The sequence below is a fragment of the Lepisma saccharinum genome, chromosome 2 (genome assembly GCF_977018435.1).
Source record: "Lepisma saccharinum chromosome 2, izLepSacc3.1, whole genome shotgun sequence".
NCBI lineage: Eukaryota > Metazoa > Arthropoda > Insecta > Zygentoma > Lepismatidae > Lepisma > Lepisma saccharinum.
The window spans coordinates 105,207,020-105,220,741 of record NC_139230.1 but is presented as its reverse complement, the minus strand read 5'-3'; the positions used below and the strand labels follow the sequence as shown (position 1 = coordinate 105,220,741).

General features: G+C 36.7%; 1 protein-coding gene across 5 annotated transcripts in view; it reads left to right on the top strand.

Annotated features, from left to right (window-relative positions):
• Ca-alpha1D (Ca[2+]-channel protein alpha[[1]] subunit D) overlaps nt 1-13,722 on the top strand; it is a 1,588,055-nt gene that overhangs the window by 480,084 nt on the left and 1,094,249 nt on the right. For all 5 annotated transcript variants that reach the window (XM_083117527.1, XM_083117525.1, XM_083117526.1 and 2 more), the window contains exon 10: nt 1,753-1,855. In XM_083117527.1, the coding sequence (XP_082973653.1) occupies nt 1,753-1,855 (103 nt within the window). The remainder of the gene's footprint in view (nt 1-1,752; nt 1,856-13,722) is intronic.

The window sequence follows — 13,722 nt, the reverse complement described above, 5'->3', positions numbered from 1 at the left end:
TTTTTTTATGGAATGTATGCAAGGTACGATACCATAAGGTGTTTACAGTTCAGCATAATCCGTCTTTCTCAGCTAAAAACCACATTTTATTCCTTCATTCAGCCAGTGGATTCGATACTGTTTCCTCTTTATTCAAACAAAGAAATAGAAAGTTTCAACAAATACACTATTCACTTGTCAATTTTCAATGACAATTCGGCAATGCTAGACGCAATTACAAAAGCTCGAAAACTCTTCCTCATAGCCTTTTCTGGTGCGTCCGAACAGGACGTCTCTCAATAGCTTCAGGCAAGAGAAGTTTGTATCAAAAAGGAAGTCAAGATTGAAATCCTGTACCAAACGATATACTGAATTTAACTGCATAAGGATGTACAAACAACTGAAATGGAGAATTCACTTGCATGCAAGAAAGCTTAAAAATGGTTCAGATTATGTGCCCCTTGCCAAGGTGTTTCCTGTACGAATTTAATTTAGTTTTCAGTGTTTCCAGAGAAGACAATGGTGAAAACGTCGATGACCACATGACGACGATGAAAGCGACGAACTCTGATTCAGATATGTTCTTTGTGGTGTGTTGCCTACAGGAGTGCATTACCATAGTGACAATCTCATTTAGCTTGTGAACAGAATGAGGCACGTGAAAAGAATAGCCTGCCTGATGAGACGGCAAATATAAAATAATATTGTCATACCTTACATACCAAACGTATTTGCCAAATTACATTCTGGTACAAGTCAATTCCATTCTCATGCGAAATATTGAAATTATCCGCCGTGCTTCCAATATAACGCCGTTAACTACCGTGTCAAAGATCTGCAGAAAACTTAACATGTTGTAATTGATGTTAGTGGTGTTATAAGAAAGATATATATCCAACAGCAAGCTATTGTAGTTCTCTAATTAGTTCTTTACTTAGTGAAAACTTGAATTTATCCGTAATTTTTCAATATGGTGAACTTAGCGGCACGGTGATCGTCGGGGAATTTTGATATGTTATTATTAATATTATAAAGAATGTATACACCAAATTTCAGCTTGTTATGAAATATAGCTCCCTTATTTCGAGAAAACTTTCATTGTCCGCCATTTTCAATATGGCCTACTTAGCGTACGGGTGATCGCCTGGGACTTTTGATATGTTGTTATTTATGTTACGAAGATGTTATATACCAAATTTCAGCTTGTTATGAATTATTGATTGATTGTTTGAGTTGGTTTTTAAGTCTACTTTATGCACAGTAAGGCTAATCGGGACTGGACCTACAGTATAAAGTGGGATCCGAACCACTATGTGCCTCCACCGAGAATCGAACCCGGGACCCCTTGATTACAAGGCGACGACACTACCACTGCGCCATCGGGGAGGTCCTTGTTATGCATTAGTTCCTTTATTTTTCATATTTTGACTGCACTATATAATGTGATACAAATCTTCTCCTTAAAAAGCAATTAACCCAACTTGTTCAGAGTCCACCAAGATAGGTATCACAACTGATGGATAAGGAGGTATATTCTTTAAAAATGCATAATTTCTGAGGTGAATGCTTTTTTTAAAGTTTGTAAAATATATTCGTATTTTAAACTACTGCACTTTATTTCAAGTTTCTCCAAACGACGTGAACTACTGAAGAATAATAATGAAATTTTGATATGTTTAAATTGAATAAAATTAAGATTTATTTTTGGAGCACAGCACTTTAGTTCATTATACATTAATAACTACCTAATGGTGTGCAATTATCTTCTTGCAGCAAAAATTACAAATGAAACGGAATCTGCAGACAGAAATGAAGATAATGAACCCGAGCAACAACAGGAATCTTGGTTCAAGAGAAAAAAGAAGAGTTTTGACAGGTAGAAGTTTTCTCGAAATTTTAATTTTCTATTATATCATTCCAGTACATTATTTTACCTAGCATATAAAATAATAGCTTCTTAAATCTAGCTCAGCGCCAGCAAATTTCCGCCGGGTGGGTAGGAGCTATATATGGATAAATTTGAGGAGGTAGGTATAGAGTACATGCATTTCCCAAACCTGTATTCTCCATCTTTATCTCTTTCTCTCTCCCTCTCTCCCTCTCTCTATTTTATTCTGATATCTATCCCTCTTCCGATTTGTTCAATGCCGACCTCCTTGGTTGAGTAGTTAGTACAGAGCCTTATTATTCCAGGAATAACGACTTCGAATGCCGGCCCGAGCTCATGTTCTTTGTGAGTAGGGTAAGCATACCACTTATTGGCACTTTAAGAGGAACTAGTTGGAAAAAAATGAATTACACATATTGTATCCGTACATTTTTTGGGTTTCGGTATTTTATAAACTTTGACACCTGTTCTGAAGTGAAATCGATTGAGACATAGTAAAAACAGAAAACAGTTTTTTTTCCAGAACCTGATAATGTCTAGTTGTTGGCATACACTGATAAGTTATTTTCACATTTATGCCCAGTTATTGGCACTCCATATTTACAATGTGCTAAGCCTCTAACATTCACAGTTATTGTAGGCTACGTAGTAGCTAAGCCTATATTGTAGTTATTAAACAATTCAAATAGAAATATGCCTAATGAAAATTATGAAAGAACTCAGAGAAGTAAATCAGTGAAATGGTTTAAAAACCGAAAGTCCAATAGTTGTCAGTCTGAAGTGTGAACGCTGGTACTTGGCACTGGGGGCAACTACTGGTTAACATAAAGCTATCAAAGCCAGAACGCTCGCATCGTCAATCTTATGTTTTAAATAGCAGCATCTTAGTGTTAAAAACATGAAAGGCCTATTTCTTCCAAATTGCGAGTTATTGGCCCTTGTGCCAAGTAAATGGCCATCATGCACATTAGCAATACCAATTATTGGCACCATAGAAAGAGTGCAGCGATTAAACAATTTCTTGGCAATGGGACGTCAATGCATTTCCTTTAGGGTCTAGCTAACCGTTAAACAAGAACCATGTGCAATAATTTCATTACAACAATAAATAACAAGAGAAACATGAAAACATATTCCTTAACCTACCTACTTAGAATTGAGCAGAAATCTTGAAAATCACAGAAGCCTTCCAGATATACTCGATTTTTCCACAAGAAATAACAAACGAAATAGACGCCTCTTGCAAATGCCATCAACGGAAGACAAGGCAACAAGGCGGGAACAAGACCAATGTTGCCAGTTTCATACAGATCTTAATTTCTACAAATATTCCTCAACGTGCCAAAAAACTGGTCTGTGTCAATTACAGGAAAGCTTACACTAATCCTTCACCAGTTTCATCATATCATCACTTATCCCCATGTTCTCTATTAGCCAAAAGTGAAAGAAAATCGAAGAAAATTATCCAAATCAATCAATCAAAACCTATTTGATCAGCATGTGTTCCTCTTTTCTGTTCCACATCTTATAATTTATTAATTCCATTTCCTCTATTTGCATTTATTGTGCCTTTTTCCTTTACATGCGCGTTCAAGAGTTCTATTTCTAAAATATTTTTAAATGAAATCCTCACCTTTATTGTCTCAATCATATGTATTCTCTCTTCTCTATGACTATCTAAATATCAATATTTATTTCGCACCTATATTATGTTTTTGTAACATTATCTCGATATTCTTTACATGTTCACGGTGTACATACTTCTCTCAGTCACGTCCGACACTGGATAATATATACTATCTCTTTAAACCAAGATGAAGTTTATCGTATATTTTATTAGGTGATTGGGCTTATTAAATTATCCTAACTACATTGACTACTATGAAAAATATTAATCAGCTTATTTACAAATTCAAAAAGCACCAGAAGTTCCTAGTTTTCAATCAGCGACGGCCTTAGGAGGACACGAGTTCCTCGTTTCTGTTTGATCTAGGATTCGTGTCAAACAAGTATTTAAAATAATATTATTTTTTCTTTAATTTTGGAAAACAAGTAATGAGAAATTTCCAAGAGAAGAGCTGTTTGGGGAAGATATTTATAAATATAGGAAGTGGCTGAAATCTCACTGTAGGCACAATGCCATACTAAGAACGTACCTTAAATTCTTTAACATTGAAAAGGCGTCACATTTTTTCTAATGTCACACATCCCTAATTTCTAGTGTTTACAGCATAAAATTTCTGAGAGACATTCACACCAGGTAGGGATGTGCCGAAGCCAGTAGTTGTATTTGTGGTATTATAAGGACAAAAATCATACAAATGAAGAGGTTATTTGATTAAACAGCCTGATTTGGCTACACTTAAAACTATGCCAAGATGCCCATATGCCCCAATTGCTCAGGTGTGCTATGCTCTCAATCCCAAGAATCTTGAATCCTAGTGTACAAATGAAGAACCCTAACAGACAGATTTGGCTACACTTAAAACTAAGCCAAGTACCCATATGATTTTATTGCTTACAGTGTGCCACTCTGTCCAAATCCCAAGAATCCCGAATTCTAGTGTACAAATGAAAAAGCCTCAACACATTGATTTGGCCATGTGTACAAAAGCTACATCTGTGAGAATGTTGTCCATAAGCTTGTCAAAAATATGCCCCTCTTGATATTGTTTTGGCTACACTTAAAACTAAGCCAAAAATGCTCATAAGAGCTTTTGCTTACACAGTAGTATAATGTAATATATGCTTAAATACTTGTTACCTGGAATATTGTTACCTCAATATTTTAATTGGACACCAGGCCCAACTTGCATATCTAGTACTAAGACAATGCATTGTGCAGAGGCCTTCTAGAATTGCTCTGTGACTCTCTCATTTCTTACATCATAAACATATGATTTTTCACCTATAAGAATAACACTACATATAGTGTCATCAGGGAGTGTATCATGGAATTCACAGATAATTTTAATGTTTGTCCTGTCATTAACCACAACTTGTTTTCTTTTTGAGGTGTTGATAACAAACATGGGTCTCTGTGCTTTGAATTCATCTGGTGTGTAATACATGTCAGTATTGCCAGTAGTGACCCTTTTGTATGCTGTAAATGCTTCATATAATTTAAGGAAATCATCCTTGGACATGTTTAAATTATAATTTTCTCTAGGGAACACCTCATTTCTACCATTTTTAAGATATATATTCTTGATGTTGCAGTTATCAAATTTACTGGAATTTTTTTCCTGATTATTGTGTCTTCCAGTCTGAAACAGTACCACCACAAAATCTAGTTTTGTAACATTTATTGAAAATTTGGTTATGATTCGTCATTATTGTAGAGTTTTTGTAATAAAATTATTGCAAACTCTCATTCAGAGGATCAACCTAACTCAAAATCGGAAATAAAACAATACATTGCTGAACCAGGTTCTGCTGTTATATTGGAAATTCAAAAATGAGTATTCGAACCTGAAGCAAGTGTTGAGAAAATACTTGAGCATACCTGCTGCATCAGTATTCAGTGATTGAGTGTTCAGTGTTGTTGAACAGATTTGTGATAAGAGAAGAAGTAGGTTACTTCCTGAAGTGCTTCCAAATCTCGTATTTCTGAAGTTGAATCTGGCAGAACAGAAATTCATTTTGCATTTCAAAGAACTGCTTGTGTACTAATGTTAAATCTCTAGGTTCACATAAGCTTTTGTAGATGCAAATGTACATTCGCATCTCTTGAGGATATATATGTATATACATATGATATGCAATAGAAATGTACATAGCAAATTTATTTTTGTCATGCAGAAAATAACATCCCATTTCTGTTTAATACTCTAATGGATCGGAATCGGTTAAATATCGGCATCGGTATCGGTTCCAAAAATTATCGGCGAGTACATCGGCATCGGTAAATTTTCAGCTTCGTCACATCCCTAACACCAGGTTTTCTAAATTATAAATCCTCGTCCATTCAAACTACAACCTTGGTGACAATGAAGTTCGACCCGAAAGGAATACGTGATTAAATGCACAGAGGCATAGGCGGTGGAATGGGTGACCCGCAGAAGTGACGCATGTGTGTAAGAGGAGGCGTGTGAGCAGGCAAGAATCGTGATGCCAGCATGTTGCACCCAAGGTCACGTAAAGAACGAAAACGGGGAACAATACGCCTGACATTGAACTTCGACCAGGCACCAGACCCATACGGAAATTCCAGATAGTGGCGCATTCGACGGAAGCATGACGTCACGGACACGATAAGGGAGTCCGCCGTATATAAGCGCGTGCTGTGCACCGAGGAACTGCAGTGCATCATCACCATGGCCAGGGGCAAACCTATTGACAACACCGTGAGGAGAAGAGTGGTGGAGTTGCAACGGGATGGACTCAGTGAACGGGAAATAGGGCGCCAACTGAACTTACCCAAGTCAACCATCCACTGCATCATCAAACACCACCAAAATACGGGTACTACAGAGCCAGGTAAGGCCCCCGGTCGAAAACGCCTGCTGAGCGTGCGTGACCTACGGATATTTAGGCGCTATATCCAGACCAACAATCATGTTTCTGTGGCCGAATTACGACTGTGGACTCGAAAACGCTTTCACATTGAAGTGTCAACCAGAACCATTCGCCGTTACCTACAGCGATGCGGTTACCGAGTGTACAAGGCGAAACGTAAACCCTTCCTTTCCATGTTGAACATAGGCAATCGACTACGGTGGGCACGAATGTACCGGGGATGGATATTTCGGCAGTAGAACAGGGTTTTGTGGACGGACGAATCCATTTTCAATTGTGTACTGGAAAATACGGAAAACAGTCATTTGTCGGAAGGAGGAACAGAATGAAGCAAAATGTTATGCACGTCGGGTACAGAAACCTGCGTCAGTGATGGTATGGGGATGCATGACGGCATGTGGGGTTGGCCCACTACACGTCTGTGAGGGCATTGTGAATGCACACGCCTATACACGCATACTGGAGCGTCATCTTCCCACAGTGCGAATGCACCTGTTCCTCAGGCGGCGTCTCATCTTTCAACACGACAATGCCAGGCCTCATACAGCGCGGCTGACAAGAGAATGGTCGACTCGCCATCACGTGCGAACTCTGCCATGGCCACCATCGAGTCCCGTCCTCTCGCCCATTGAGAATGTGTGGCGTGTTCTTAAGCGACGTGTGCAACAGAGGGGACTCACGACAGTGGCTGCTCTTATCGCCTGCCTGCAGGAGGAATGGCACCGCATCGATGTGGAATACCTTGAACGACTCGTCCGCAGCATGCCCCGACGCATTGCCACAGTTATTCGCCGACGGGGAGGCGTCATACCATGGTAAATAGGATCCCCTCTAACAGTGGTCGAACTTCAATGTCACGTGTAGATGGACTAAAATGTTTTATTTTGTGTGGACACCATACATTGCTGCGTTGCAGCGGAAATTTATGTTTTCCTTTGTTACATATAGCCTGCTGAATAAAATATGTTCAGCATGTGCATGTGTTCTCCTTCTTTCACAACGCACTCCTATATTTGTGACTGGTCGAACTTCATTGTCACTAAGGTTGTATTTGTAATACAGGGTGAGGCAAAGTGACGTTATATAGGTAAATGGCCACCACGGTCACCAGACCTAACACCCCTGGATTTTTACTGAGGTGAATATTGTTTACGAAAACAAAAATGCCATCGTGTACTCCAAGATACGAGTACACACCTAGATCGCCTCAAAGGAAAGGTCACAGGCGCCATATACCACATCACACCACCACACTAGCAAGATTCTTACGCAGTTGAAGCACGCATTCAAGCAGATGATATGCACAGTGAAAATATACTAAAACTGCAACTATTACATATCAGTCGTGTGTATGTGTGCATGAACGTATTTATTTTCCTATGTAACCTGACTTCTGCCTCACTCTTTATTTTGATTGGCAATGTGTTCGGAACAGGCAATTTTAGAAATATATTGAAGTCAGAGAATGCTCTCCCGCAGTGACAATTTTAGGGGAGAAAAGGGTATAAAGGATTATCGCAGTGCCACGATTCAAAGTTATGAGACTGGTGCCATACTAGTAGGTGGTTTGCTAACAGTAGGAGATATGTGTAGCACATAATGGATTTAGGAATATAGATTTGATTCATGACGTCAGTATGTGATATTTTAGTGACATACATTCTTAGTTAGCGTTACTAGCACCCCAGATTTTGTCACCAAGCAAAGGCATGTGACTGACCCAAAGATGTTCATTTATTTCATTTATTATGTTTTGTTTAATTTTGTGTTTAATACACACGATGATATATCTATGTTATCAATTTCTGTTTTGTTATATTTTAAAAAACGTTGTTGCATTAATATGATGTATAATTAACTATTATCACATTCTTGATAATGTAAAATTACGATGTATACATTTCTATATACATTTTTGACGATATAGAAACAAAACACAGTAGATCAATAAGTGAAAAAATATATGGACATTTTAAATAGTGACGTCCGAGTTTCATTGAAGTTATCAAAATCCTAATTGCTATTTCGTAAAGTGACTACTAGGATGCTTCGTTGAAGTTCAAGTAAAAGGCTTGCTTCAATAATTTGGCGCTTACAGCCAGGATTGAAAAAATAAAGGACAATCTTCTGATGCGTGGTGAGAAGTTTGCGCAATGGTAGTTATAGACTTAAATTTTATTTTGTCTTGGATTTGCAATTTGTTGAACATGTTGCGAAGACAAAATTGGCGACCCTAAATATTTTATTTCTTAAGTTTATTATTATTCTGTTCAATCATGGCAGATACATCTAAAGAAACGAACCCTAGTCATTCACGTAGGCTAAAATCTAATGTTGCATATGAAGGAACCTACTTAAATAGTAGTAATTCTCACGATGGTGATATTTGTGATGTACAGTCAGGTAAGATTGAAGAAGTGACGTGTTGTGATAAGCTCGATAATGACCTGAGGTATGTGCAATGTTTTGATTGCCGTTCGTGGTATCATATTTCATGTTTGAAGCTTTCCATCACACATTGGACAATTTATTCTACCACTAAGGAAAAATACTGTTGTAACAAATGTGATTCCTGTTACGATCCTTACCAATTGCCGGTGTATTTGGAAAGTATAAATCCTAATTTAAATGACATACTAAACAGCATTAGAAGCATACAATTAGCTGTTGTAAGTTCTAATCAGGAACTTAAGACACAGTTTGAACAGTCTAATCAGGAACTTAAGACTCAGTTTGAACAGTCTAATCAGGAACTTAAGACTCAGTTTGAACAGTCTAATCAGGAACTTAAACAGTCTCATCAGGAACTTAAGACTCAGTTTGAACAGTCTAATCAGGAATTTAAACAGTCTAATCAAGAACTCAAACAGTCTAATCAGGAACTTAGATCAGAATTAAATCTGTCTAATGAAAATATTCAGGTTAAACTTGACGTTATATCTTTAAAACAAGCTGAATTATCTAGTGCACATACACAGTTATCCTCACAGCTTGATGTTATATTTGAAGCTGTTAATCATGATATTAGTCATGCTAACAATCGGCTCAATATTTTAATGTCTGAATTTAAGGACAAAATAGATGCGGTAAGTACGGTGTGTTTACAATCAACTACACGTCTTGAATCTTTATTAGATAATAAATGTAGTAATGTTGATGACAAACTATCTGAATTTGAAAATGTACAAGGATTATTGAAAGAACACGTTGTTGATTGTGACGAACGTCTAAAGGATGTTAATAACAAGTTTAATGATTATGATCAAAGTTTAGATAATATCAAATCAAATTATAATGACTGCTCTTCTAACATTGTTGATCTTATGTCTAGAGTCACTATTTTAGATAGTAAAAGCAATGTTAATGCTGATGTACATAAGCATATTTCTGATTGTACAGAAAAGTTCCAACAGTTTAATTCCCGAATTGAAGGTATGGAACAAGGTAGCAAAAACCTTCAATCTGATGGGAAATATTTAACAGCCGAAGTTAATTCTAATGCTCGTAATTCTGTTGTTACAAATAGTGAAAGTAGAACAAAATCAATTGTTCTGGATAATACAGAATCTAATACATGTCACAATGGAAGATACAAGCGTGATGTTGGACTCAGTACTTCGTCTAGTGACATATCAGATGATTCTTCTAGGACAGTTTCTGGTAAGAAGAATGTTATAAACACTAGTGCACGTAAACATGTCCGTTGGAAGCACAAGTATAATAAATCTGTAAGATCTAGCTCTGAAGAAACTTCCGTAAAGAAATTTCGATGTGACGACACAGAAGGTTCATTCCAAAAATGAGAGTTAGATGCTGAGAAATATAACTACACTGATGCTTGCTATCAACTGTTTGGTACAAATACACATCCAACTTCTAGTTTTGTGCTTACTACGAATAATGACAATGGTAGGAATGTACATAATAATCCACATTCTCATCTAGATCAAAGCTTTAATTCTCCTTGTATGTGGTGTAATTTTAACCCACAAATATCGGAACCTAACCCACAAAATGATTGTGTTAGTAATATTTATCGTGATGCAAGTGTACCATGTTTAGTTTCGAACAATCATGATGATCATCAGTCGTCTGCAAATGGTTCTAGATTGCATGATTATGCTAACACAGGGTTAAACGGAGCAAATCATATTTGTTATAATCAACCTTATAGTTCGAGAGGAAGAAGTGATCATCCTATAACTATAAATACATGCAATGGAGAAGGAAATGCAAGAAGTGGACGTTTAAAATTTAGTGAACTATCTCAATTGCCTAAGTTCTTGGGAAAGACAGAGCAACAATCAGCGAGAGAATATATTGAGCAGCTGGATGACATATTAAATGTTGTAGGAGTGCCAACAGAAATGATACTGCAAAGTATTCAACAATGCTTCATTGGGAGAGCTGGTTATTGGTTTCGGACTCTTAAATATTACTTTAATTCTCATGATCAGTTTGTACAAGAATTCATTAATCAGTTTGCTTCTTCGGAAGTTATCCACTCACAACTCTCCGTATTGAGGAATCGCAAATACGATCCCAGTGTACATGGCAGTTTAGAGACTTTTGCTATAAAAACTCACTCTAGTTATTGCAATTTGGTTGAAAATACTCAAGATATAGATGTTGTGCAGTTAATACTTAGCCAATTTCCTGAAAATATTGCCAATCACATTACTTGTCACGAAATTCGTTCAGTAGATCAACTAACTAGCATGTTAAGAAGATTAGATGTAATAAAATTTAGTAGAAAGGGGCTTGTTGTTCTTCCTAATGAAGACAACGAACGTGAAAATATTCCAAGGGTTTTTAAGAACTCGGAACAAAATAGAGGTAAGTTAAATGTGCAGCAAGTTAATGTTCGACGCTCGAAGACCACTAGTGTTTGTAGTCAGACTCCAACTAGTAGTGAGGTAAATTCCAATGCTGTTATCAATCAAGGTTACGAAAATCGGCATGGAAACAATCTTCGTGGTCGATATTTCAACAATTTTAGGCGAACCTCTAATAATTATGGACATCATAGAAATTTTACTACACGAGACAATTATAATAGCTTCAGATCTAGAAACGGAGGACAATTCCGAAATAATTACAGGCAATATAATTCTCGTTCACCTACTGGACAATTTAATGATGAAAATTTGCTCAATCAATCGCGATTCTATTACATGAATGAAAATCGCAGTGCTAATAATAATACAATGCCATATCAGCGTTTTCCTGCAAATTCAAATTCATTAAATTCTCAACCTGAAGCAGCAAGTTTGGTATCACAAATTAATTCTGATTCTACAAGAATGGCAAATCGTGAACAAAATACTTCGCGAATATTTCAAGTACAAGGATCGATACAGCAACAAATTCCTAACTCTGCATCTTTAAATTAGTTGAGCAGAAGGAAGTGCCTCAGTCCCTCTGCTGTCCTGTTAAGAGGCAACGTTCAATTGATGATAGTGTTAGTAAAGAAGGTCATATTAATGTTGTAAAAAATGCGAGTTCATCTTTCAAAACGTTTGAAATAAACTTTCTGTTAGAATGGTTCGACGATGAACACGACTGGACTTTTAATGAGGATGGTGTTCCTATTCCTGTTACGGAAGTTCCAATCATACATGGACTCATATGTAAATTACCTATTACTTGTATAATAGACTCTGGAAGTCAAGCAAATGTTTTAAATTACGAAGTTTGGTGCAAAATAACATCATTGATAAGTAATCTTAGATTAGAGAAGGTTGAAGATATCAGATTGTCTGAATTTGTTGGAAGTAAAAGGTGCAAGATTGCTGGTTGCAAAACCATAAGCCTTCAAATTGATGATGAATATTTTCCTATGGAATTCTTTATTTTAAAGGAACTTAACGCTGATGTTATTTTGGGAGTTCCATTCTTACGAAAGTATAAGGCTATAGTAGATCTCAGGTCACAGCACATAAGTTTAGTAAGTTCTTCAGGTAAGGAAATTTGTGCTTCATTAAATAATGAAGATTCTAATTTGATACACTCTAAATGTGATGAATATTGTAGCTCTACGATTACGAATGAACCTCAATCCAAAGCAAAGAAATTGAAGTCTTGTGGATTGTTAAATTATGTGCCTTTATCAGATATTGAATACATGCCTTCTAAGAGCGATATTTAAAATAAAGTTTCTGAAATTTACGACATAAATGACGTACAAAAACAAGATTTACTTTCACTTTTATGGAAGTATCATAACCAATTTTCCGATAGACCAAGATATGCAAATGTAGAGGTATATAAGATACAATTGGACACAGAAATACCTGTATCTACTGCACTATATCACATTCCGATTTCTAGAAGAAAACCTTTGGAAGAAGAACTCGCCAAATGGGAAAGTTGGGGCATAATTTACCAGGAACCTTCGCCATATTTAAATCCTTGGCACATAGTCCCGAAACAAGGGGTCTGTGGAGGCCAGTTGTAGGATTTTAAGAATTTAAATAAGCATGTTATTAGTCCGCAAGTTAGAGTGGAACCAATCAATGAAACGCAACGCTTTTTAGGAGCGCAGTATTTTTCTTCTATTGACTTATCTTGTGGATATTTTCAGATCCCGTTAAGTCCGGATTCATATATTTATACTCCTTTCTCATATCGTGGAAGACAGAATCTTTTTCGATATCTTCTTTTTGGTATAAAGTCTGCAGTTTCTGTTTTCCAAGACAGAATGAATAAGATATTCACAAGGGAATTTAATGATTATGTTGTTTGCTACTTGGATGACCTCTTGATCTTCAGTAAAATTTGGCAGGAACATTTACGGCATATAGAAGCTGTTATTCAGAAACTCAAGGAGGCTAATATGTCAATTAAGTTTTCGAAGTGCAAATTTTCATGTAAGGAAATTTCTTTTCTTGGCCATATATTTTCTGGAAGCCAAATTAAAGTTGATTCAAGCAAGAATTCTGCAATAATAAATTTTCCGACACCTAATAACAAAAGAGCTTTTCGTAAATCCCTTGGCTTGGTCAACTGGAGACGAAAATTTATAAATACATTTGCAGAAACAGCTCAGCCACTTTAAGAACTTCTGAAATCTGATGTTCCTTGGATGTGGAAGGAATTGCATTCACAGGCATTTGAGAAGTTACGTGAGTTAGTTATATCTCCCGAGGGTTTAGCACAACCTGATTTTTCAAAATCTTTCAACATAAATGTAGATGGCTCGAAGAAGGGGATCGGTGCGGTTTTATGACAAGATGGCGACACTTCAGGAGAGGATCTCAAGATTATACAATATGCAAGTAGAGTTCTTCGTGGTAATGAGGTGACTTACAGTACGCACGAGATCGAATGTTTGGCAA